Source organism: Pungitius pungitius, chromosome 13 (assembly GCF_949316345.1).
Source record: "Pungitius pungitius chromosome 13, fPunPun2.1, whole genome shotgun sequence".
In the NCBI taxonomy this organism is placed as follows: domain Eukaryota; kingdom Metazoa; phylum Chordata; class Actinopteri; order Perciformes; family Gasterosteidae; genus Pungitius; species Pungitius pungitius.
Window position 1 is genome coordinate 10,034,885 of NC_084912.1, and position 20,837 is coordinate 10,055,721.

At 43.1% G+C, this 20,837-nt stretch overlaps 3 protein-coding genes across 5 annotated transcripts in view; 2 read left to right on the forward strand and 1 right to left on the reverse strand.

The window, feature by feature from the left end:
• The first annotated feature begins 452 nt into the window (after window positions 1-452).
• Window positions 453-5,744, forward strand: si:dkey-103j14.5 (isoaspartyl peptidase/L-asparaginase). The gene is made up of 7 exons (XM_037465538.2): window positions 453-832; window positions 2,191-2,382; window positions 3,543-3,685; window positions 3,840-4,003; window positions 4,220-4,338; window positions 4,570-4,680; window positions 5,048-5,744. Exons 2-7 carry the CDS (start codon window positions 2,196-2,198, stop codon window positions 5,254-5,256), a joined length of 933 nt encoding a protein of 310 aa, XP_037321435.2. The 5' UTR covers window positions 453-832; window positions 2,191-2,195; the 3' UTR covers window positions 5,257-5,744.
• A 602-nt stretch (window positions 5,745-6,346) lies between these two features.
• Window positions 6,347-16,491, forward strand: phf3 (PHD finger protein 3). 3 transcript variants are annotated; one of them, XM_037465468.2, is made up of 16 exons: window positions 6,347-6,489; window positions 8,072-8,319; window positions 8,969-9,085; window positions 9,186-10,479; window positions 10,625-10,892; window positions 11,209-11,260; window positions 12,111-12,219; window positions 12,310-12,466; window positions 12,540-12,656; window positions 12,782-12,904; window positions 12,998-13,145; window positions 13,240-13,426; window positions 13,516-13,663; window positions 13,754-13,843; window positions 14,009-14,204; window positions 14,297-16,491. In XM_037465468.2, exons 2-16 carry the CDS (start codon window positions 8,088-8,090, stop codon window positions 15,946-15,948), a joined length of 4,890 nt encoding a protein of 1,629 aa, XP_037321365.2. In that variant the 5' UTR covers window positions 6,347-6,489; window positions 8,072-8,087; the 3' UTR covers window positions 15,949-16,491. The 3 variants fall into 3 exon arrangements, with proteins under 3 accessions (XP_037321365.2, XP_037321366.2, XP_062422747.1); XM_037465469.2 differs by having other exon boundaries at window positions 8,076-8,319; XM_062566763.1 differs by lacking the exon at window positions 8,072-8,319 and having other exon boundaries at window positions 6,348-6,489.
• Window positions 16,492-16,684: 193 nt separating this feature from the next.
• The window catches only part of eys (eyes shut homolog), a 125,073-nt gene continuing 120,920 nt past the window's right edge, over window positions 16,685-20,837 (reverse strand). Inside the window, exons 48-51 of the mRNA XM_037465464.2 lie at window positions 19,301-19,463; window positions 18,888-19,060; window positions 18,623-18,784; window positions 16,685-17,965 (exon numbers count right to left, since the gene is read on the reverse strand). Coding sequence (XP_037321361.2) covers window positions 16,770-17,965; window positions 18,623-18,784; window positions 18,888-19,060; window positions 19,301-19,463 — 1,694 coding nt within the window. The 3' untranslated portion in view covers window positions 16,685-16,769. The remainder of the gene's footprint in view (window positions 17,966-18,622; window positions 18,785-18,887; window positions 19,061-19,300; window positions 19,464-20,837) is intronic.

Genomic DNA, 20,837 nt, shown 5'->3' on the forward strand with positions numbered 1-20,837 from the left:
TAACCATTCATTCCATGAAATAGGCAAGCATCCAACGCGGGAATGCCCATATGTGATCAACCAGAAACTGTGAAACCCCTGTTAAAATGCAGGAATTTTATTATCCAGAGGCAATCAGGACTGGTCACTGTCAGGTCTATTAGGGAATTAAGAAGATAAAACATACGTTTTGATTTGAGAGGAACGAATTGAGTTAAACAAATCTATATTTTCCATTTTTTTGTTTTTATATTTATAGATTTTATTAGTGTTATGCATAAACTCCTGCTCCACACTCCGGTCCAGATGGTGGCGGTAATGCACCTCCAAGATTGCTTGCCAACTGCCAATAAAGACTACAAGTAAAGAAGAAGAAGAAGAAGACGAAGGCTTTCCCCAAAGCAAGCAGCGAGAAGCCCGAAAAAAGGTAAACGAAGTAAAACGTGTTTCTGTAATGGCGCCGGTTGATGGTTCAAGCCGCTGCACCCGCAACTCCAGACGAATTTCTCTTAAGAATTACCTGTGCGCGTCCCACGCAGCTGCACACCTGTGGGGAGTGATCCCCACGTGCCCTGCACGCAAACATTCATGATATTCTTCGAGCCGAAACAAAGCTGTCCCAACTGTTTTCCACTTTTTCTTTAATACCAATTTCCTATACGTGTAGTCCGCAGTCAATCAGCAGCGTGTAACACAGGAAGTAGTCAGCGACGTCCGCGACGCGCAGTGCACCGGCCGGAGGGACAAGTTAGAATCACGTGGGTCGCCGCCGCTGAGGTCCACGGTTCCTGCCACCCGGAGACCGCTCCACAGCCCCAGCGACCGAGTGCAAGCTAAAGGAAAGAGACTTGAGGTGAAGTAACTGGACTCTGTGTTAGTTAACAGCAAGCTGTCGTGCAGAGAAGCCACGGAGTTAAACGCGAATGAACTGAAAGGAACGAGAGTTGAGTGTTTTCCTCTGGACTAAGTCGTAAGACAGTTAAAGGACATTCCCACCTGGGACCCAGTATTTTTCTCATTGTTGGGACTAAAACCATTTTCTGTTTAAAATAACTTGGTCGCTGCGGTTCATTTTCTGTCAAGTCACACTGTAATGAATCTTTATTATCCATTAGAAAGCATTTTCATCATTCTGAAACTGAATGACAGGTGTCTACTTCCATTTTCTTACATAAGTGTGGTAGTATGTATTTGAGTGCTCTGGTTTAGTATGTTGGCCAACCTTAGTGGCCACATGTTTGAGTTACAACTGTGAAGGGTGATTTTGAGTAACTCTCATATTTCTATACACTTTGTATTTGTTATATTTCCTAATGCATTTAGTAAATCATCTCATTTTCATCTTTTAAATTGTGTGCTTATACTGTGAGGTTCTTCATCTTCTCTGCAGTAGGGGCGTCTCATCCTCTGCCAGTATATGGTACTTCGAGAAAACACCGGGTACGTTGCCCATATGGACACTTATGCTGGTATTTTGTCCCTCAGGTCATCACCGTGACATGAACAAACCCCTAAGGCCTAGACTGCTACGTACGTTACACTTCGGCAGGTTAGGCTTGAGACTAGTAGGTCTGGGGGATTAGGGACTTGGATCCTTTTCATCTCCAGCCTTTGAGGGAAGAGTTACAAAAGATACATTGAGTGTGAATCTCTTCTACCAGATCTTCAGACTTCCAGGAGACTTTAAATCGGATTGAGTATATTCTGCTAAACTTGGCTGTTTTTAAGTGAAACTTGACTGCTACTGCTTTATCTGTTAGTTTCTTGTTTTAGCAAACCGTAGCACTAACAAATGGTAGCACTTAAATTGTACTTATAATGGCACTTTTCTATACCATGTTTTGAAACTGCTTATTTGATGAAAATTGTACTTTCTTGTTACTTGTTGTTCTGAGTTTGTATCTGTGGAAATGCACTTATTGTAAGTCGCTTTGGATAAAAGCGTCAGCTAAAAGTTGCTTTCCCCCTACTAAGCGCACGGAGGTCCTGTTTGCTACACTTACAACATGTTGCAAGAGTTGGGGAAATGTGGAATAGTGGCAACAACATTCACTAGGATACATTTTACCAAATTATTTTGTGGTGCGCCATTAGAGGTGTGCTCTTAAACATTTTCAAGAACACCCCATGTACCAGTTCAATGGTCTAATTATGTGTATTTCTTTTAGTACTCGAGTACTAAGTGTTTTTTTTTTTTTTTTTTTCTTCCAGGAAAAATGCCAGCAGTCCTAGTCGTGCATGGCGGGGCGTGGGCGATCCCGGATGACTTCGCCGTGGCTTCTGTTGACGGGGTAAAGGTTGCAGCACGCGCCGGCCATTCAGTGCTTCAAAGTGGAGGAAGTGCACTGGATGCTGTCGAGGCAGCTGTGAGGGCTCTGGAAGATAACACTGTGTTTGATGCAGGTATTCTGAAATGATTCTTTTATTAGCCATTGTTGGGATTTTCAATCCCTCAGAGTTGGTTGATGAGAAGAATCCGACACGTCAAGTTAACATTTATTTAGAAGAGAAAAAGATAAATTGAGCAATTCGCAGGTGCACCTAGAGACTCTAGACACGTATCAGAAAGCGATCCATCCAAGAGTCTGTCTCCTGTTTGATTCTGACCCTTTTTAAAATTTCCTCAGGCCCTTGAAAACAGGTGCAACATTCCCATTAGGTGTGGCTTTATTATTAGGCACTTTTATTTAAAGGGTAGGTCCCAATATCTGTTATTTTCAACCTTTTCAACCCCCCCCAAAAATGGTATATTTACAAGACCAAAGGTGATGTGAAAAACATTGCTGCACTTTGTTCTACCTCCAGTAAATGTATCTTTGGACTTTGGGGGTCCTTCCCACTAGCCTTATTTTATTGTAACTAAATGTCTCCATCTGCTGGTGGTGCTGTCAACATTCATCTAGACTCGGAATCAAAATTATTGCGGGAAGTGGAGATGCACCAAACTCCAATGATCCATAATTTCCGATTAAGTCTGTGCTTTTTGCCCTCCCGGTGATTCCACAGGTTTAAAAATAATACAAAAAAAGAAATGTGCCCCGATAGAAGGTATTCGTCTGTATAGTATACATAATAACATTCTTTATGTACCATGTTTATATATATTCGCTACAACTATAAGCAGAGATGTATATATTGCCCGTGCTAATTTTTTACGTAATTTTATATTTTATTTTCATACAATTAAGCTCTAACCACATTTCAGACAAAAACTATTCAATTATCAATAAACACCAATGGAAAAAAATGTAAGCGCATTTTTATGCACCAACTACATCTCTACAACTACATACAGATCAATCAATGATGTATTGTACCTTGTATTAGCACAATACTCTATTGTCATTTTGTCACCACCCTGTGGATGTGTGAGGACGTAGCCGGGGACGCAACACGTCTTGTTCTGGTCTCCGGCCTGTCTTCCTTGCACCCTCTCTGCCTGCTGTTTAGATTACTCATTTAGTTTCTCAGCCTCGATGAAGGCGCTGCAGTTTACATGGTCTAAATGTGTCCGTCTGGTTGTCTGAGCCATTGCTTCAGCTAGTTTCCCATTGGGATTGTAGGGCATGGGGCAGTGCTGAATGCGGAAGGAGAAGTAGAGGTGGATGCCATGATCATGGATGGAAGGACACTTGCCAGCGGTGCCGTGTCTTCAGTGAACAACATTGCCAATCCTGTGTCTCTGGCAAGGGCCGTGATGGACAAGGTATCATCTTAAATACTTTTGTCTCGCTTAAAAAGAAACTGACTGATAGTTAGGAAAAGAGTCAGCATTGAAAATCAGTTCCTTTGCCTTGAATTGTTATAATTACATGTTTTGAAGCTTTTTCTTTTATATCTGGCATCGTCAAAACTTTCAGACGGCCCACCTTATATTGACAAGCAGAGGTGCAAACCTGTTTGCGGAGAGCATTGGCATAGCCACAGTTCCCACTGAAACACTGGTGACTGAGACTGAGCGGAAGGAGTGGAAGAAAAACAAGAATTACCTTACTGGAGTAATGAACGATTTTAACTCTGAGTTGTAAGTATTTGCACTGTTTGGCCCTTTCTAGTCTGGACATTCCTGACAAATCTCTCCAAGTTAATATGGAAGGTGTGGTCAGCTTCACACCTGATGATAGTGAACCCTTTTCTAAATTGATCGAAAAAATCAAACATTACTTTGATTAATATTTAATCACACGGTCGAACGAACGAAAAATATGTCTTCATCAATCACCTTTCTTTGAATTTCTAGGGCTCACGACACTGTTGGGGCAGTTGCTGTGGACTCTGATGGCAATGTTGCATGTGCGACATCAACTGGAGGGATCAGAAATAAAATGGTTGGCAGAGTCGGAGACTCTCCCATTATTGGTATGACTTAATTTACTTGTATGGTTACTTTTTAAACTGTCAGCTACTGTTACCCGGTTTCCTGCAAATTATAATTATTATCAAGTCAAATTTGATCACATAAGTATTTTTGTCCAACCAACCTGTGCTTTTAATTTTTTTCTTTGATATTTGGAATTGGGAAATGAAGCAGTTAAATAGAACAATTAAGTCTATTCAGTTCCTTCTTTTTTTCTACCTTTTTAAATTAAGGCTCTGGAGGATATGCAGACAACTTGACTGGTGCAGTATCTTGTACCGGTCATGGAGAGTCTATTCTTAAAGTGACATTGGCCAGACTCATTCTTTTCCATATCGAACAAGGTGAGGTATCACTTTAAAATGATTTAGAAGTCCCATATGTCGAAATCCCTCTGGTCTCAATATGACTTGATGACACCACTTTTTGGGATAATCATCAAAACCTCAACGGTTCAGTTAAGATTAAAACCGTGGGAATGTCCAATTACTATTTTATTAATTATAAATGTACAAAAACATAAATGTTACATATTCCTGACATGTTTTTTAAAGATTTTGTTTGATTGTAAAAAACTGAAGTACTATTAAATGGGTTAGAGAGGAGCTTCTATTGCATACCAGATGAAAACAATTAAAAATGAATCCGATATCTTGATTCATATCGTGAAATGTGTTTTTTTCCATTTTTTCCCCTTCTTTGCCTCCACAGGTAAATCACTTGCCGATTCTTCTCGGTTGTCTCTGCAGTACATGGCTGACCGTGTCCGTGGTGCAGGAGGGGCTATTGTAGTTTCTCCGTCCGGAGAGTGGGCAGCCACCTTCACCACAAAGCGAATGGCTTGGGCAGCAGTAGACCATGATGGTCTGTGGTATGGATTAAACCCAAAAGAAAGACTAAATGAGCAGTTACCTCAATAACCATTTTCACTGTTTTAATCACTTATCCAATAATATAGGAACGGTTTGTTTTACTAAATCCAGTAATTTGCTAATAAATGGGCATTTGCTACTGCTTGCTTTTTAATCTGTAATGATAGGTACATACAGGGAAAACTATGACGACACCAATTGTGGATATTATAATAGAAAAGTCTAATAAGATCTTATTTGTGTAGCCAATACATATTTGGACTAGTTTTTCTCTCCATGAGTTCTGGATTGCATAGGATTGAGGCTAATTAAGAATGTTGGATTTATTTGATTAAATTTTATTATGGTGTGTTTATTTCTAGACATTTAAATTTGTCAACCCGGATCTATCAATATCCACTCCATGATACCATTTAAAGTCCAAACATTTGACACCACCTGTTAGTCTGCTCATGTTTGTAAAACCAGATGGGATCATGGGGCTCCTTTTGTATGAATCATTTGTTGGCATCCAATAAAATGAATTGTTAAACAAATTGGTGCTGTATGTCTGCGATACTTTTTTTTTCCACCCTATGTATAGTTTCATCACAAGTTGGTGGGTGTCTAGTGTTTTGTTAAGCAACGCTGGTAAAAATTGACTTATTTGGGTGTTGGTGACAATAATTATAAGAATTAAATGAGATGGTATGTTCATCTGCTCCCACTGTGATATAAGTCATGGGGCAGCCATTTAATATGCTGTGGTTTCACATTTAAAATCTGTCTGTACTTTTTGAAATACTTTAAGTACATTTCACATCTACCCTTTCCTTTGAAATTCCTTCAATGTATTAAACTTGATTGTGGACAAAACTGTGCTGTTAAGCCTTTTTGCTTAAAATCCCAAAAGTAGCCAGTTTAAAAGTGTTCTTGGAAGTTCATGCGTCCTACATGCAAGTCATTTCAAGCAAAATAGTAGAATCTGCTGTTCAGGTGTACAAATTCAAGACATTTTCACAGGAAACAAATGAGTTAATCCATTGTTTTCCTCGTACCGTGACTGCCGAATGCGTTGGAATAGTTGACTCAAACAAAGTGTATTCAGGAGCGCAGAGCACTGCGCGCACCACCAGCTGCTGGGCGACCTGTAAACACAAGCCACGTGACTTTCGGCGCTGCCTGTCAGGGGCTTTGCAGCAGCAGGACGAATGACGGCCGAGTTGGAGGAAGTTACTAGGAGCAGCTCTGCTAGTATGTAATCCTACAGGCGTTGGGTACACTATTGCAGCGAAGGGAGAGGTAAGACACTTTTATATGAAAACAAATATTTCCAAAAAATCTAAACCGCACCGCGATGAGCGCAGGATGCGTGTGGGCGTGATCGTCTAACGACCGTTACTAGCACTCTGGCTACAAACAAACTTGGTAACTCAAGGCCTATGCTAAAGCTACTTAGCTAGCCTATCTAACATCGAACGCTATTAAAAAATATGTACAATTTCTGCCACACTTTAGTTTTTCGGCCGCATATTCTTATCGCCACAAATACTATTCACAAGAACAATGTTTGGGTTTAAAACATTGCGTTATCTTGCATGGTAACTTCCTGCATAAGTTACCGTTAGCTGGCTAGCATAACGTACATGCTAGCGTTGTGTAGCGGATGGTCGCTAGCCGTCCTGTAACGTTAGCATGCTAACTAGATCCGCTTCCAAGGGAGAACCTGTACATATAAACGGGGCTATTCATACGGGCGTAACGTTGCATTCGGTGGCATTACATATTTTAGAGACCTGCTAACCTATCCAATTCGTATTTCTGATATGTGAAATGTTCAATTGAGGCCTGCTCAAAGTCGTGCAGTTGTACCGCGATCCCAAAACAGTAACTTGCAGTTAAGCTAACGTTAGCTTCCGTCTCTGCAGGTTCTCCCGAGTTTTCCATATAATTAGTTTTCTTGTACTCTTGCATTAACGGGACGTGAACCTGTTGGCAGCTCCGTCATGTAAATAAAAAACACACGCGGAGATGGCCATACGTGAGATGCTGGCCCGACGTGAGAGGAGAGCCACACGGGCAGCATTTAACGTCAAAACATTTGAGGATAGTGCAAAGTTTTATGCTGTCACTCATATTTTTAAAAGGCATTCTGTGTTTTTTATTCCTACACGCACACCACTTTTCCATTACTTGGAACATCGATTATTTAACCTGATCGACCAACAATTCGGTATACAGTTCACCCTATCCAAAGGAAAATACAACATAATATCCACCGGTTTTATACAATTTCACTCGTTTTGGTAGAAGATAAATGAATATGCAAATGTAGTGCTCAGAATATATGGTGGGTAGGTCTCCAACACCTTCATCCTTGATGTTGCCTCCAATTCTCTGCAGTTTTCCCCATTTGCTTATCGCATGATGGAAAAAATACTCAAAATAAATTATTTAATAAAGGTAGCCAGAACCAGCAGAAATTTGTAGTTCAAAGCCATTTTTACCTACCAGATGTATTTTGCCTGTCTATTAACTTAAGATTTCACGCTGACCAGGTAGCAAGACTATTTTGTGTACAAAAAGCATCAAGTTATTGCAGAGATTTGAAAGTGGGCCCTTTAACAGTATTCTCTGCAAATCTGGAACAGTCTGTGAAGCTTGTACATTTCCGAGGTGCTAATCCCTTTTAACTAATATAAATCCTTTTTGCCTTACAAAGAGCAATGTGAATGCACATTTTCATTCATTCTTATGTTGATGGTGTTTATTTTATTGTGAAGCCACTGATTATGGGATGATCAGGCAGTATTAATATAGTTTTGCTTGATCAAAAATTGGTAATTTGATGCCGGTTTTCTTATCTCTCTGTGTTTTAATAAAGGAAGGCAGCAGCATTCATGGATATTGTGGACATTAACCATTTAATACCCAGTGACCAGTTGGACGACTCTCTGATAGCAGGTCAAAATTTGGAATGTGATGCCAGTAATGAGCTTGGGACAGGAGTCCGACTGGAAGATTCCCTGAAGAACATGCTCAGTGACAAAGACCCCATGTTTGGATGTGCAAGCTCTCAGTTCAATCTGCTGGACAATGAGGAGTCCACTTTTCAGATTGCTGGCTCAACAGGTGTGTCAGAAGACGTTTCAGTAAAAAGAAAAAGGTTTATTTCTAGTGCTTCCAAACTTGGATTAAAAGCTGACAAGCGGCTGGTACAAAAACCTCCAGCTCCTGCCTCCCAACGAGAAAACTTAGTGGAGGAGACTTTGAGTAACAACTTAACATAATTTGTTCATCCGCAGCTGATCTGCTTAGTTTAGAGGGTTACGTCCACTTGTCAGGTGCATAAAACAAAAAAAAAGGCATACCTCCCTAGGTTTAGGTATGCAGGGGATATCCAAACTGTCATCTTTTTATATGTAAAGATGTTGATGTATATCTTATTCAAACTTGTTAAAATCTCCATGACATTCAATGTCAGCTGAGAGAAATTCAGTAATCGTTCAATGGTAACCGATCAATTTCTCATATTATCTCATATGAATGGTCATCGTGATTTTCTAGTCGTTCCTTTTTAAACTAAACTGTACTCTGGACAGTATAAGTATGCAGATATGTATTTAATCAGTTTGATTTTAAATGCCTGTAATGACAGATCATTAGTTACTAAAGCTAATATTGAACTGATTGTAATTTTACTTCTACCGGTATTAAACATTGTTTTTAGTACGTTTCCTTTGATACAAATCAACTTATTGATTTATTTTGTCTGTTTCAGGTCCCGCTGATGGTACAGTATCGACAGGCCCCAGCAGTGAACTAAAAGTTGGAGAGATTACACAAGCCAAGTCACCTGTTGCCAGGGAGAAGAAAGGTCCATGTAATTTGGAATACGGTGCGTTGGTTTTTTAGATTTCCACCATAAAGCACATTTTTTAATTGGTGATGGAATGACACACTTTGTTTCTATGTTTTGTGTCTTCCTGTTGAAACAGAATGTAGCAGTGGTCCACAACCTGCCAACACATCCACCAAAACCATGCTCCGAGTAAGAGTTGGGAGGAAACCAGCAAACAGGCTGCAGAAGTCATTTCTAATTGAGAAAGGAGTTAAAGGCTCTGAACTAAAGAGAGAATTAACTTTGGGAGGGCGTGTTGATGTGAACTATCTCGAAGGTGGATCATGGCTGAATCCGTCTGTTGTTTTGAGACGATTGACAGTGACAATCGCAGGATTCAGGATTGAACTCCTTCCTGGACCCTCTTACACACACAACGTCGAAGCGAGCCAGTCTGAATGTCTTGCTGTTGGTTTTTCATATGCCGTGGTGCCAGATAAGGATGCCAATGTACAGAACCCCACACCTGAAAATGTGGCAGCGATGGATGTAGCGGAGAAGGGCTCTGCCGATGATGGAGCTCTTGGGCTGGGCCCGTATGTGAATCCTAACGACGTGCAGACCTCCAACGGGACTTCAACGGGGAGTGCCTACACGCAGGAGACACATCTCGACAATCAGAGTATGTCTGCAAAACAAAAGGCCGACAGTGAAGGAAAACACGACATCAAAGACCCGCAAAACATTGAGAGTAACACTGTTGGCAATAAGACTGATAAGGAAAAAGAACAGGTTGTGGCCCAGATACTGTTAAAGTCAAAACAAGGATTGGCCGCCAACAAGAATAAGGACTTGGTTTCAGGTAAACCGGACAACATGATGAAGGGCCACAAAGTGCCCCAAAACACGCCATCCAAAATCCAAAGAGGAGACCTGCACAAACTCAAATCTCCAAAGGACAAAAAAGACATTTCACTTTTGAAAAGGCCCGCAGAAAACCCCCGGAGTGAGCATGCTACTAAAATGCAGAAGACACAGGAAACGGGAGAAAGCAAAGCGAAGCCCAAATCGCAAAGTACACCGAGCTCTGTAGTTAAGAAGAGCCCTTCATCTGGCAACCGTAATGATCAGCAGGGACCAGCTAAGCACACTCATTCTCCCAGTATCTGCAAAGTGGAGACCGCCAACCTGATGCATGGTCGCCCAGGCCCTTCTTTGAAAGTGGGAGAGGAAGGTCAGGAAAAGCCCAAACTGAAGAAGCCAGAAAAGATCCTTCAAAGACCGAAAAGTAAAAGCGCCAGAAGTGTCTCCGTGGACGAGCCGCAGCTGTTTATTCCGGACAACGCTCCTGTTGTGAAGAAGGAGGCTGTGGAGGAGCAGCCAACCAACAGCGAGACAGTGTGGGATGGAAACAACTGTTGTGGTCTTTGCAAAAAACACCACAATAACATGTAAGTTCTAACCATTAATTGGATTCCATGTATTATTTATTTGTTCAATTGAAGGAGAAAGGACATGTAAAATCAATGGGTTCATGTGCTTGAAATGCTGATGCGCATTAAAAGACCCGTTGAAAGTATCGGCCCTTTTGTTTAGGTTCATGGTGGGCTGTGGCCGCTGTGAAGACTGGTTCCACGGCGACTGCGTTGGTCTTGACCTGACGAAAGTCCGTGAAATGGAGGAGGAGGACCAGATGTACGTGTGCTTGAAGTGCTGTGAGGAGGAAAGCAAAAAGGTGGAGTCGGAGCACCCAGCTGCAGCCAAACCAGAAGTACAAGCTAAGATGGAAGTGCAGGACCTTAAGCTGCCTACCAAGGCCCAACCGGGACCCTCGCAGAAACTTCCATCAGGGGGAGTCAGACCAGTAAGACAAGTGAATGGTGTCAAAGTTCTGTAACAAAGCGGTTTTTAATCACGCATTTATTTGTTCACCCTGCTAACTTGTCCTCTGGTATTAATCATGGCCGCTGTTGCCACCACACAAGGGCTTGTGCCTTTTTTATCTTGTCTGTGCAGAAGGCTCGCACGTGGGTGTGTGGTTAACATGGTGTATCCACCAAAGTAACATAAAACTCACCCTGTATTATTGTTTTTACCTTTTGATGGGCCGGTGGTGTCTTAATAACAATTTTGATAATAATTATGCTTAATGTACCTTTTGCAATTCTCTCCTAACAAAGGATCCTGACAGAAAGCCGTCCACAGATGTCCGAGAAGCAGCTCATAAAACAGGTATTCATGAAGAGGCTGTGAAATGTAAATATTAATTAGTTCTACGCTTGTTTTGCGCATCGGGTTCAAGCCCGGAGGTCGTACAATGAAGCAATATTTGGGGTTAGGTTTGACCTTGTTTTTTAGGTTCCCAGCAGTGTTTTACTTATCAGCGTTAGGCCATGTTAACACACACTTAATCTTCTCCACAGCAAGTTATGTTTGAGATAACCAATCTACGGTTAAAAAATATCACCTCCTCAAATAAATAACCACAGTGAATGAGAAAAATAGTTAAAGGATAACATTTAGAAGTTAACATTTACACCCACTTTGCAAAAAAAAATAATGTTGAATGTTAAACCATATATCTTTTCCAATCGAATGAGTAACTATAATCTGTTTTCTTGATCGATTGCACCCCGTAACACATTTGATAGACACACAATTAAATGTTAATTTAAGCAGGTTTTTTTTTTTTTTTTTTACAACTGTTGCTTTAAACCTGTATTACTGTTTAACATTATACTTTGGACTTTGTAGAATATGCTGACAGTAGACCTGTTCATGTTTGATGTTAGATTTTGTGAAGCGGGATAAAATCATGTTTCCAGTGTTTTTTAAATTAGTTTTATACTACATTTATCAGGCTGGGTCTATCGTTCAATGTTATTACAAAATGTAAACCAGATTGATTGTAGAGAGGCACAATACATTATAGTCATTCATCTTTCATACATAGGCTGACAAAAGGTTTTATTCCGACCAGCTTCATGGTGCATTCAGGTGTCCCTCAAGCTATTGTTGTAAAACATGTTTAATTCATAGATTCCCTCTTGATCAGCAGATTTTGCCATTTCTATCCACACAGGTGTTCATCTGAAACTAGAGACAAAAAGCAAGGCTTCAAAGAAGCCTGTGTCTGTGGAGGCAATTAGGCGAAGTGTGCGTGATTCTCTGAAAGAAATACTCATACAGAGGTTGGTATATTTCATGTGTGAAAGTAATTAAACAAATTGTGAAAATACGGATGAAAAATCTTAAAACATTTGACGCTTTCTTCATTTCAGGTTGAAGGATTCCCATTTGAACGTGTCAGTGGAGAGGGCCTCTGAAGTGGCCAAGAAGACTGAGAAAGAGCTGTTTAACTTGTATAAAGACACTGACAACAAATACAAGAACAAGTACAGAAGTTTAATGTTCAACCTCAAAGATACTAAAAACAATGTAAGTATTGTCTTACTGTTGCATTTTTGTTAGTGCAGTATATACAATAACATTTGGTCGTTTTTCCATTTAGGTCCTTTTTAAGAGGGTTCTTAAAGGAGAAATTTCTCCTGGTAACCTGATTCGAATGAGCCCCGAGGAACTGGCCTCCAAGGAATTAGCTGCTTGGCGACAGAGGGAAAACAGACATGTAAGTGATGCTCTAGTCTTTGTTTTCTTACCAGACGATTAGCATTGTTCGAGATCTTGGTTTATATTTTGGAATGCAAAACATTCCGTGGTGCTCTGAAAAGCAATAAATTACTCTTTTCACAGACCATTGAGATGATTGAAAAAGAGCAAAGAGAGGCAGAGAGGAGGCCAATTACTAAGATCACACACAAAGGTGAAATTGAAATTGAGAGCCAAGAACCATTGAAGGCACCTGAGCCTGCAGAGGTAAGACAAAAAGGACTTTGCATTGTGGTATATTTAGTAGTAAAAGAGGGTGACTTGTGTGCCTGATATTTTTTCATTTATTTTCCTTGGCAGCTTGAGCCTCCTCTTAAAGTAACAGAAGACTCTGTGGAACCGCCGAATCCCACCAAGAAGAGAGTTTCGAGTGTGAGAGATGCAGGGAAAGACACCACCAGCCAACACAAATCTCACCTATTTGACCTAAACTGCAAAATCTGCACAGGTAAACCTGAAAAATGTGATTCCCTTTGATCTGGATCTGTGTCACTACCCGCAGGGACCAACTAGTCATGCTATGTTTCTTTTTTTTCCATAAGGTCGTATGGCGCCCCCCGTGGAGGAGGCACCAACCAAAGTGGTCAAAGTTGCCACTACAGTAGTTAGGAGGCAATCAACCAAAGCAGAAGAGACCAAGAGCACAGCAACGCCTGCAGCTGATGACGATCTGCACCTCACGGTTTTAGAGGAGAGCTTCCGACATGCTCAGTCCGGCTACGAAGGACGGTAAGTGGTTATATGCGACGCTGTGCGGTTCTGGTGGTCAAATCTTTTATTGCAAGTTTGCTCCATTCACTTTTGTCATATTGTCACAGGTCGGATCATAAAGCTGGAAGAGATGAAGAGGCCGCCTTCCTATCCAACCTGGACTCCTTGTGGCAAGGACTGATTCACATGCACTCTGTGGCAAAGTTTATGACCAAAGCTTTCCCGGTCTCAGGCACTTTGGACAACTTGACTGAGGTGGACATAACTTAACATCTGTTGAGCTTGAATAGTGGCTGCAGATTTTAAACTGAAGTGCTGTCATTGAGGTTTATCTTTTGTCAACAGGACCTTCCAGACAGTTTTCAAATTGGCGGAAGGATAAGTCCACAGACTGTGTGGGACTACTTGGAGAAGATTCGAGCTACTGGAACCAAAGTGAGTATTGGCAGCTTTGCTTCTTAAAAGGATTATAATTTAATCGCATAAAAATTCAAACAATTAACATTGTTTTCTGATTTCATTTGATGCATCATAAGTCTGCTCCATTGAAGAGTTCTGGACTGCTTGTCTGACTGACCCATGCCTCTTCTTTTATTGAAGGAGGTGTCCCTAATTCGCTTCAGCCCTGAGACTGAGGAAGATGAGATATCCTATACTCTTCTGTATGCCTACTTCAGCAGTCGTAGACGTTTCGGGGTTGTGTCCAATAACCTGAAGCAAGTGAAGGACATGTATCTCATTCCTTTGGGTGCCACGGAAAAAGTTCCACATCAGCTTGCTCCCTTTGACGGGCCAGGTAACCTGCACACGGGAGCTAAATTGCCTTTTCTCTATGAATTCCCTCACATGTGCCATCTTTTAAACTTGATTGCACGTTTCATTTGACAGGTTTAGAAAACAACCGTGCCAATCTTCTTCTTGGACTCATAATTCGCCAGCGATCCAAAAGGGATTTTCTTCCCATGGACATGAATGAAACTGCCAGGATTATTCCAGAAATCAAGCCCATCACCATTTCCACGAAAGAAACGCGAGCAAAAGAGGAGGAGGAGAAAAAATTCCTCTCTTCTTTGACTATTACACACAAAAAGGAGAAAGATAAACCACTTAACGCTACCGAAGAGGTTGTTGAGCCAATTTCAGAGTCTCTGGAGGAATCATCTACACCAGGAGAGGAGACCAACAGCCAGGAATCCCAAAAACCACTGCGTTTTCTTCCAGGTGTGTTATTAGGCTGGGGTGGGGAATTGCCACCTCTGCCAGATGTGGGACTTAAACATCCAACAACAGGGGATGGAACCCTGAAGACCCATCAAGCTCCGAAAACGGAGGGCTCCAAAAGTCCAATAGCTGCTGCACCACGAGAACGCTTTGTCATCAAGAAGAAAGAAGCTAAATCTGTTAAAGCTGAACCAGAAGCATCGTGTCCGACTGATACATCTGCTGCCAACAACTCCCCAGGAAAGGAAGTGGCGGTGGTGACCCGTAGTGCACCAGTCTCTCTGAGAGATAAGCCTCCAGATGTAACGACTGAGGCCTTCCTGACCAGCTTGTCAGCACCTCAAACAGGGACTGAAACTAGCGCTGCCGCTGCAAACAAGGGCAATTCTGCTCCTTTGTCTGACAGTGAAAAAGCACCGTCTGAAGGGAATTCTCTGCCGCAGTCCAAACCCCAGGCGGCTCCGGCTCAAACTAACAGCTCCAAACCTCCTTTGAGTGGAATATTGAAAAAGTCTTCAGCATATTCCGGTGTGAATGTAGATAAAACAACTGCACTACAAAAGGACAAAGCCAGCCCCCTGGTTCCAAGTCCCAAACGTGCTCCTGTGTTGAGCATCACTAGAAATGATTCAGTTACACTATTCCACCAAGGATATTTACAGGTTGCTCAGGCCAGGAACAAACCCGAGGAAGAAAAGCAAAAAAAGGAGGACCCTGGCACGTCCCAGGCTGGTGCTACAGTAACTCAGACAGTGCATCCCCGTCCGGTGCAAGAACCACAAGCCGCGGAGGCCCAACGCCACTCAGCAATGGCACAAGCTTTCCCAGCATACAACAGGGCTTCACCGAGCCCATCGCAGCAGCAGCAACAACAGCAGACCCAGGGACCCGGTAGCGTTGAATACCTAGCTGGCCCGCCGACCCAGGATCAGAACCACAGTGCACCACGGGCTCAGGATGGCAGCGAGGGCTACGCCCAACATACCCCGCCGGCCAAGGACGAGCGTCCGGAGGAGCGGTACAGTGACCCGTGGGAGAGGCAGCGCTCCGCGGAGGACAGAGACCACCACGGGAGGCAGGGCCCACACCGGGACACTCATCACGGGAAGAAGGGCAGACACCACGACCGCGAGCGGGAGAAGAAGGGCGAGCGCAGCCACGAGAGGGAGAGGAGCCGCCACCGCGCACACTCTGAGGACCGCTACGGCGAGAAGCGAAAAGACAGGTACCATAGCGACGATCACCGTCAAAAGGACAGACACCGACACAGACGGGACTCCGATTATGAGAATGGACGGAGAAGTTCAAAAGACAGTTAATCATGCTTTTGGGATACAAAGAAAGATGTGGCTGGTTCGAACTACGTTGGCTGTAATGCCTCAGTGGAGTTGTTTCATCACACAACTATCTGCAGCTCTTATCGCATTTCTTTCATAGAAGTTCCATTTTATGTTATTGACAGTGCAGCCAAAGTGAAATAATTTCAGCGGTTGTAAGATATTTATGAATGACCTACAGAGCCAACAGGATCTGTATGTCGGAACAACTAACCTTTTAACCTTTTTATTGTAAATATCTAATTCACATCGAGCTGTTGTTGACTACAAATGACCATTTCCTGTTTCAGTTGTTTTCTCCAAATGAGTTTTGACCATTTGGTGAAAAGTTGAAGATGGCACTAAGGAAACTGATCCAAACAGCAGCTGTGCTATTTCTCCCCTACTCAATTTTTTTTAAATTGCTAAACTATTTTAAAAAACTTTTAAGTATATACATTTTGGCTTGTAATATACGTTAGAGATAAGTGTGCCTTTGCACTGTGTTTATGTACAGTTGGTAATAAAGCTAATCTTTTTTATTGATTATTAAATAAGTCTCATTTCTTTCTAAATGTAAAACTATAAATACAGATTCATATATTGGATTAAAATAATTTTAGACATCCTTTTATTTGACGTAAAAGACAAGAATAGTAACTATAATAGTAACTGTTTAGGTGAAGCGTTGAATCAGAGCCATATCCCAGGAAATCAATAAGACCCTTGGCAGTTAAAGTATAAAATCAATCTCTCTGTGTGAAGACTTGTAGGACAGCCTTAGAAACACAGAAAAATTTTAACTAAAGTTTTACATCACTATTCTATTCATTCCCTTCATAAACATTAAAACCCTCACTATTGTTGAACAATAGCGACTTAGTATCTTTAAACAAATACACATTTTTGAGACTGCCGTCAAAGCCGTTTGAAAACAACCCAGAAGTGACAATTGATATATTTCTGTATAATTCAAATCCTCCAAAATAAAGCCGCCCGCCATAGTTTAAGGCCACGTAGCGCTCAAATGGGTCCAAGTCTTGGAAAAGGACCCTCTTCAAGTCAACGAACACCTGGATAATTGTACTGTTTAACGACACGGACACATTGTGCCACGTGTTGCAACACAGCGAGATGTTCCTCAGAGCCACCGGCGCGGCGAGCTCCTCCCCGAGATTCACCGCAATTTTCAGGTGGCCGTCCTCCAGTCCAACGGTGAGGTAGTCGTCGTCCTCCTGTTCGGCCCTCCCCATCCACAGGATCACGCCGGCGCCGGCGCGCGCCAGGAAGCTGAAGGAGACCTGCGCGTATTTGACGTTCCTCGCGTTGTACCTCGGGTCGCTGTGTCTGACGTACGAGCTCCTCACAAACCCGAGCGTGTCCGTGGGCACCTCGGCGTCGCAGTGCCTCCCTCCCCGCCCCAGGGGGCAAATGCAGCGGTACGAGGCCGCGCCGGACGCAGCGCACAGGGAGCCCCGCGCGCACGCGTTTTGCACGCAGCCCGCCGGCTGGTCGCACGCGGAGCCGGTCCACGGCGGCGGACACGTGCAGGTGTGGGTGCCGCTCCCGGCCCCGGTCGCCGCGCAGCGGCCTCCGTTTCGGCACACCTTGTACCCGCAGGCGGTGCCGTCCCAGTCGCCCACGTTGGCGCCGCTTACCGCGCCGGTCTCCGTCAACTCCAACTCTTCGCCGTTGATCAGAAGTTCTCTCAGCCCGCCGGTGAAGCCCAGCGGCTCCCCCGAGATCGCTTCCGGCGAGACGGCGCTCGGGGTGGACACGCCCCCGACGAAGATGTCCGTGGCCACGTCCAGGGTGGTCATCCCTTCGGTCGCGTTGTCTCTGGTCTCGCTGTTGTCCAGGCTGAGGAAGCCTCGGGGACCGACTCGTCCGGCCTTCACCGTGTGCCAGGTGCCGCCGCGCACATCCACCCGCTGATCAGAGCGCAACACGTGGGTGCCGTCGCCGAGGTTGTATCGGAGCTGCACAAAGCCGGATGTCAAGGAGAGACAGAAGAAGTCTCCTGTCAAAAAACAAACAAACGTTGAGACGTGTCATAGGTTCTTCTTTGTCATACATTATGACATTATTTCTTTATGACATATGCCCCAAAACATTTTTTAGGACTGCATTGTCATAAAATGTTAAAATACAGTAGACTATATCAAAATAGCCATAAAAAAAGCTAAAATCTAGTAGGTAATTTAAGTCTTAGTATAAAAAACAAAAACAAATCTCAGCAGGCTGCTACAGCATGTCAAAACATTTAATTTAGCCCTTCATGAGTCGGAATAAGGTCACTGTGACATTGACCTTAACGCACATTTACCTTGACTTTTCATAAGTAATATTATGGTATGTCATTAAAATTGTAAAGTAGGCCATCAAATATTTATGACATAGAATTCTATTACTATGTAATACAATGATGATTCATATGATATCTATATGGTACAATGCCTTCAGCATTAAATATAGATGTATGAAGAATATTTGAAGCACAATTTTTCATCTGACTATAGAATTACAAAGCATTATATAATCTTTACAACAGAGCGTAGTGTCCATCATGTAATACTTTCAAACAATGACTGCTAGATAAAGAAAATCGGCATCCTGGTTCTTAGATGTCAACCTAATATTTGATTCATTAAAATAAATTGGGATTGGATGTCCTCACCAGCTCTGGCACTGAGATGTTGTGCAGTGTAGACAAGGATGCCATCGGGTGATAAAGGCTGGAACTGCAGCTGCAAGACAGTCCTGTGCCGAGTCCTCGTAGGCGGGAATGACATCCATGAGGACTGGTTACTGCTGAAGAACGGATCACTGATGGCAATGGCTGAACGGGCAAACGAATAAAGCAGCTATTGAATGGTGAAGATCTCGTCTTGAGAAATACGTGAGAAAGATTATTATTAACGCTTGTGACTCCATTGTGCAACCTTTCCCGCAGTATTGTCCCGCGGCCCCCAGGGGGCACTGGCAGGTATATCCATTTGGAAGTGGGATACAGGTGGAGCCGTGGGCGCAGAGGGGAGGGGGGCTGTGCTCGACATCACACACGGACACGGTCTCAGAGCAGAGTGCTCCTTTCCATCCAAATGGGCACTGGCAACTGCAGACGCACACAGGCCGGCGCTGTGAAAAGCTTGTAAACACTGTCAACTCCTTTCGCTGCACTGTGCAACTGATTTTCTGTAGGGCATTGATGTCTAGTCACAATACATAAATTTACACATGACGCAGAGCTGCTGGGTGAATAGAACTCATCGAAAAAACCCATATAGCTTATGCGTGGATGGAATTATTCTAAATGATCGGATAATTCATCCAAATGCGGTCTGTTTTCACTCACTAGACAGACGAGCCGGAGTTCACGCAGGCGCCTCCGTTTCGGCAGTGAACGTGGACACAAGGGTTGACGCCACACTGACCCACGCTGCGGCCAAACGCAGGACGCCCCAGCGCCTGGAACTTTCCGTCTCTTCTTGTACGAAACTGCGCGTCAAAAATGCAGCCTTTGACACAAAGGGGGGGGGGGGGGGAGATGAGCGTCAGAGAGATATCGTTGATTACTGAGATAGGGGTTCTTGCCTTGTATGAAGATTTATAGACACACACTAAAATTGGATTAAGTTCCCTCTTACAAAAACCTCTCCAAATGTGTCCGGTTGTCAAAAGGAAATTCTTTGATGGTTTATAAATTGTTAGAAACCACAGTTCTATATCAAGTTTACATACATAAATTGGCATGATTTTATTTGACGCAACCTCTTAAATGAAATGAAATCTCTGCCGCCCCTACAGTTCCCGTCCCAGACGTCCCCACTCATCATGCATCTGCCGCTTCATATTTTATCAAGACAATATTTGCTTTGGCGAGTACCTGCAGAGCACAGGGCCGTCTATAAATATGAGGCCTGAAAGAAAAGGGGAAAAAAAAGCCATGCAGTCACATGCAGTGTCCCGTCTCTATGCTGCATTAGTCATTGGCATCAACAGGATGCAGGGGAAATGTCATGCTCATTCATGAATATTCATGCCATGGAGCGGTCTTCAAGTGATGGTTACTGCGCTGATAAAAGGAAAGCGTCAAAAGGCAAAGCACGCAAGATTATAAAAGCTGTTTATTTTGATTTCATCTGCATTCCTCCACTCTTGCAAAAGAAGCAAGAGCTTGCGATACCTGTCAGAAAAAAAATCTTGAAATGTGCCATGAATTTAGTTCCAATTGCCTCTAATTACTTGGGTTCGAAAGGTAAACAAACCTCATCTCCTCTGGATTCACTTCTTCTCGAACACGCACCTGCCAGTTTGTTGTTATTTGAGCAACAGCTTAAATTGGGGCACTGATCTTTTTCTCCCGGAAGCCACACTACCCTAACTGTCACCTATCCACAGGGGAGTGTGGATCTGTTGATAACTGGGAGTGAAGTGCATTATCAGTTTGTTCACTGCCGGCCATCATGATTACAGCTTGAGGAAGGTCACCGAGATCTGATTAGACGGCCAGGAGTTCTCATTACATCCTGAGTAAAAAGGTTATGGTACCACCAGTGTCGCATGACTCAGGTAGTGCTCACCAGCAGAGGGGGAGTATGACGGACACACAACGGATGCCTTACCGTAGCTGATTTAATTTTGGCACGGTTTACTTGGCAGGCGACAAAATGAATAATGCAATGATGAATAAGCAAACACACAAAAAAGCTCTAGTCCTTAAATATTAAAATCTCTTGTTCACTCCCAAATGAATCTGTTGTGACATTTTATCATAACAAGCTGTAGTGGCTCTATATGGTTATGATGGTATTCATAGCTGCCGTCTTCATCGCGGTCATGGCCATTTTGCTCCAAAGCGCTGCCCATTAGCCGCCACAATGAATGTTCTC

Excerpts from the sequence above, each read along its gene's own strand:
- si:dkey-103j14.5 (XM_037465538.2), top strand. The coding sequence starts at position 2,196 with ATGCCAGCAGTCCTAGTCGTGCATGGCGGGGCGTGGGCGATCCCGGAT. Across the intron at positions 2,383-3,542 it reads TAACACTGTGTTTGATGCAG|GGCATGGGGCAGTGCTGAAT; the intron begins GTATTCTGAAAT and ends TTGGGATTGTAG. Across the intron at positions 4,004-4,219 it reads AACGATTTTAACTCTGAGTT|GGCTCACGACACTGTTGGGG; the intron begins GTAAGTATTTGC and ends TTGAATTTCTAG.
- phf3 (XM_037465468.2), top strand. The coding sequence starts at position 8,088 with ATGGATATTGTGGACATTAACCATTTAATACCCAGTGACCAGTTGGAC. Across the intron at positions 12,467-12,539 it reads TCAAAGATACTAAAAACAAT|GTCCTTTTTAAGAGGGTTCT; the intron begins GTAAGTATTGTC and ends TTTTCCATTTAG. Across the intron at positions 13,844-14,008 it reads TTCGAGCTACTGGAACCAAA|GAGGTGTCCCTAATTCGCTT; the intron begins GTGAGTATTGGC and ends CTTTTATTGAAG.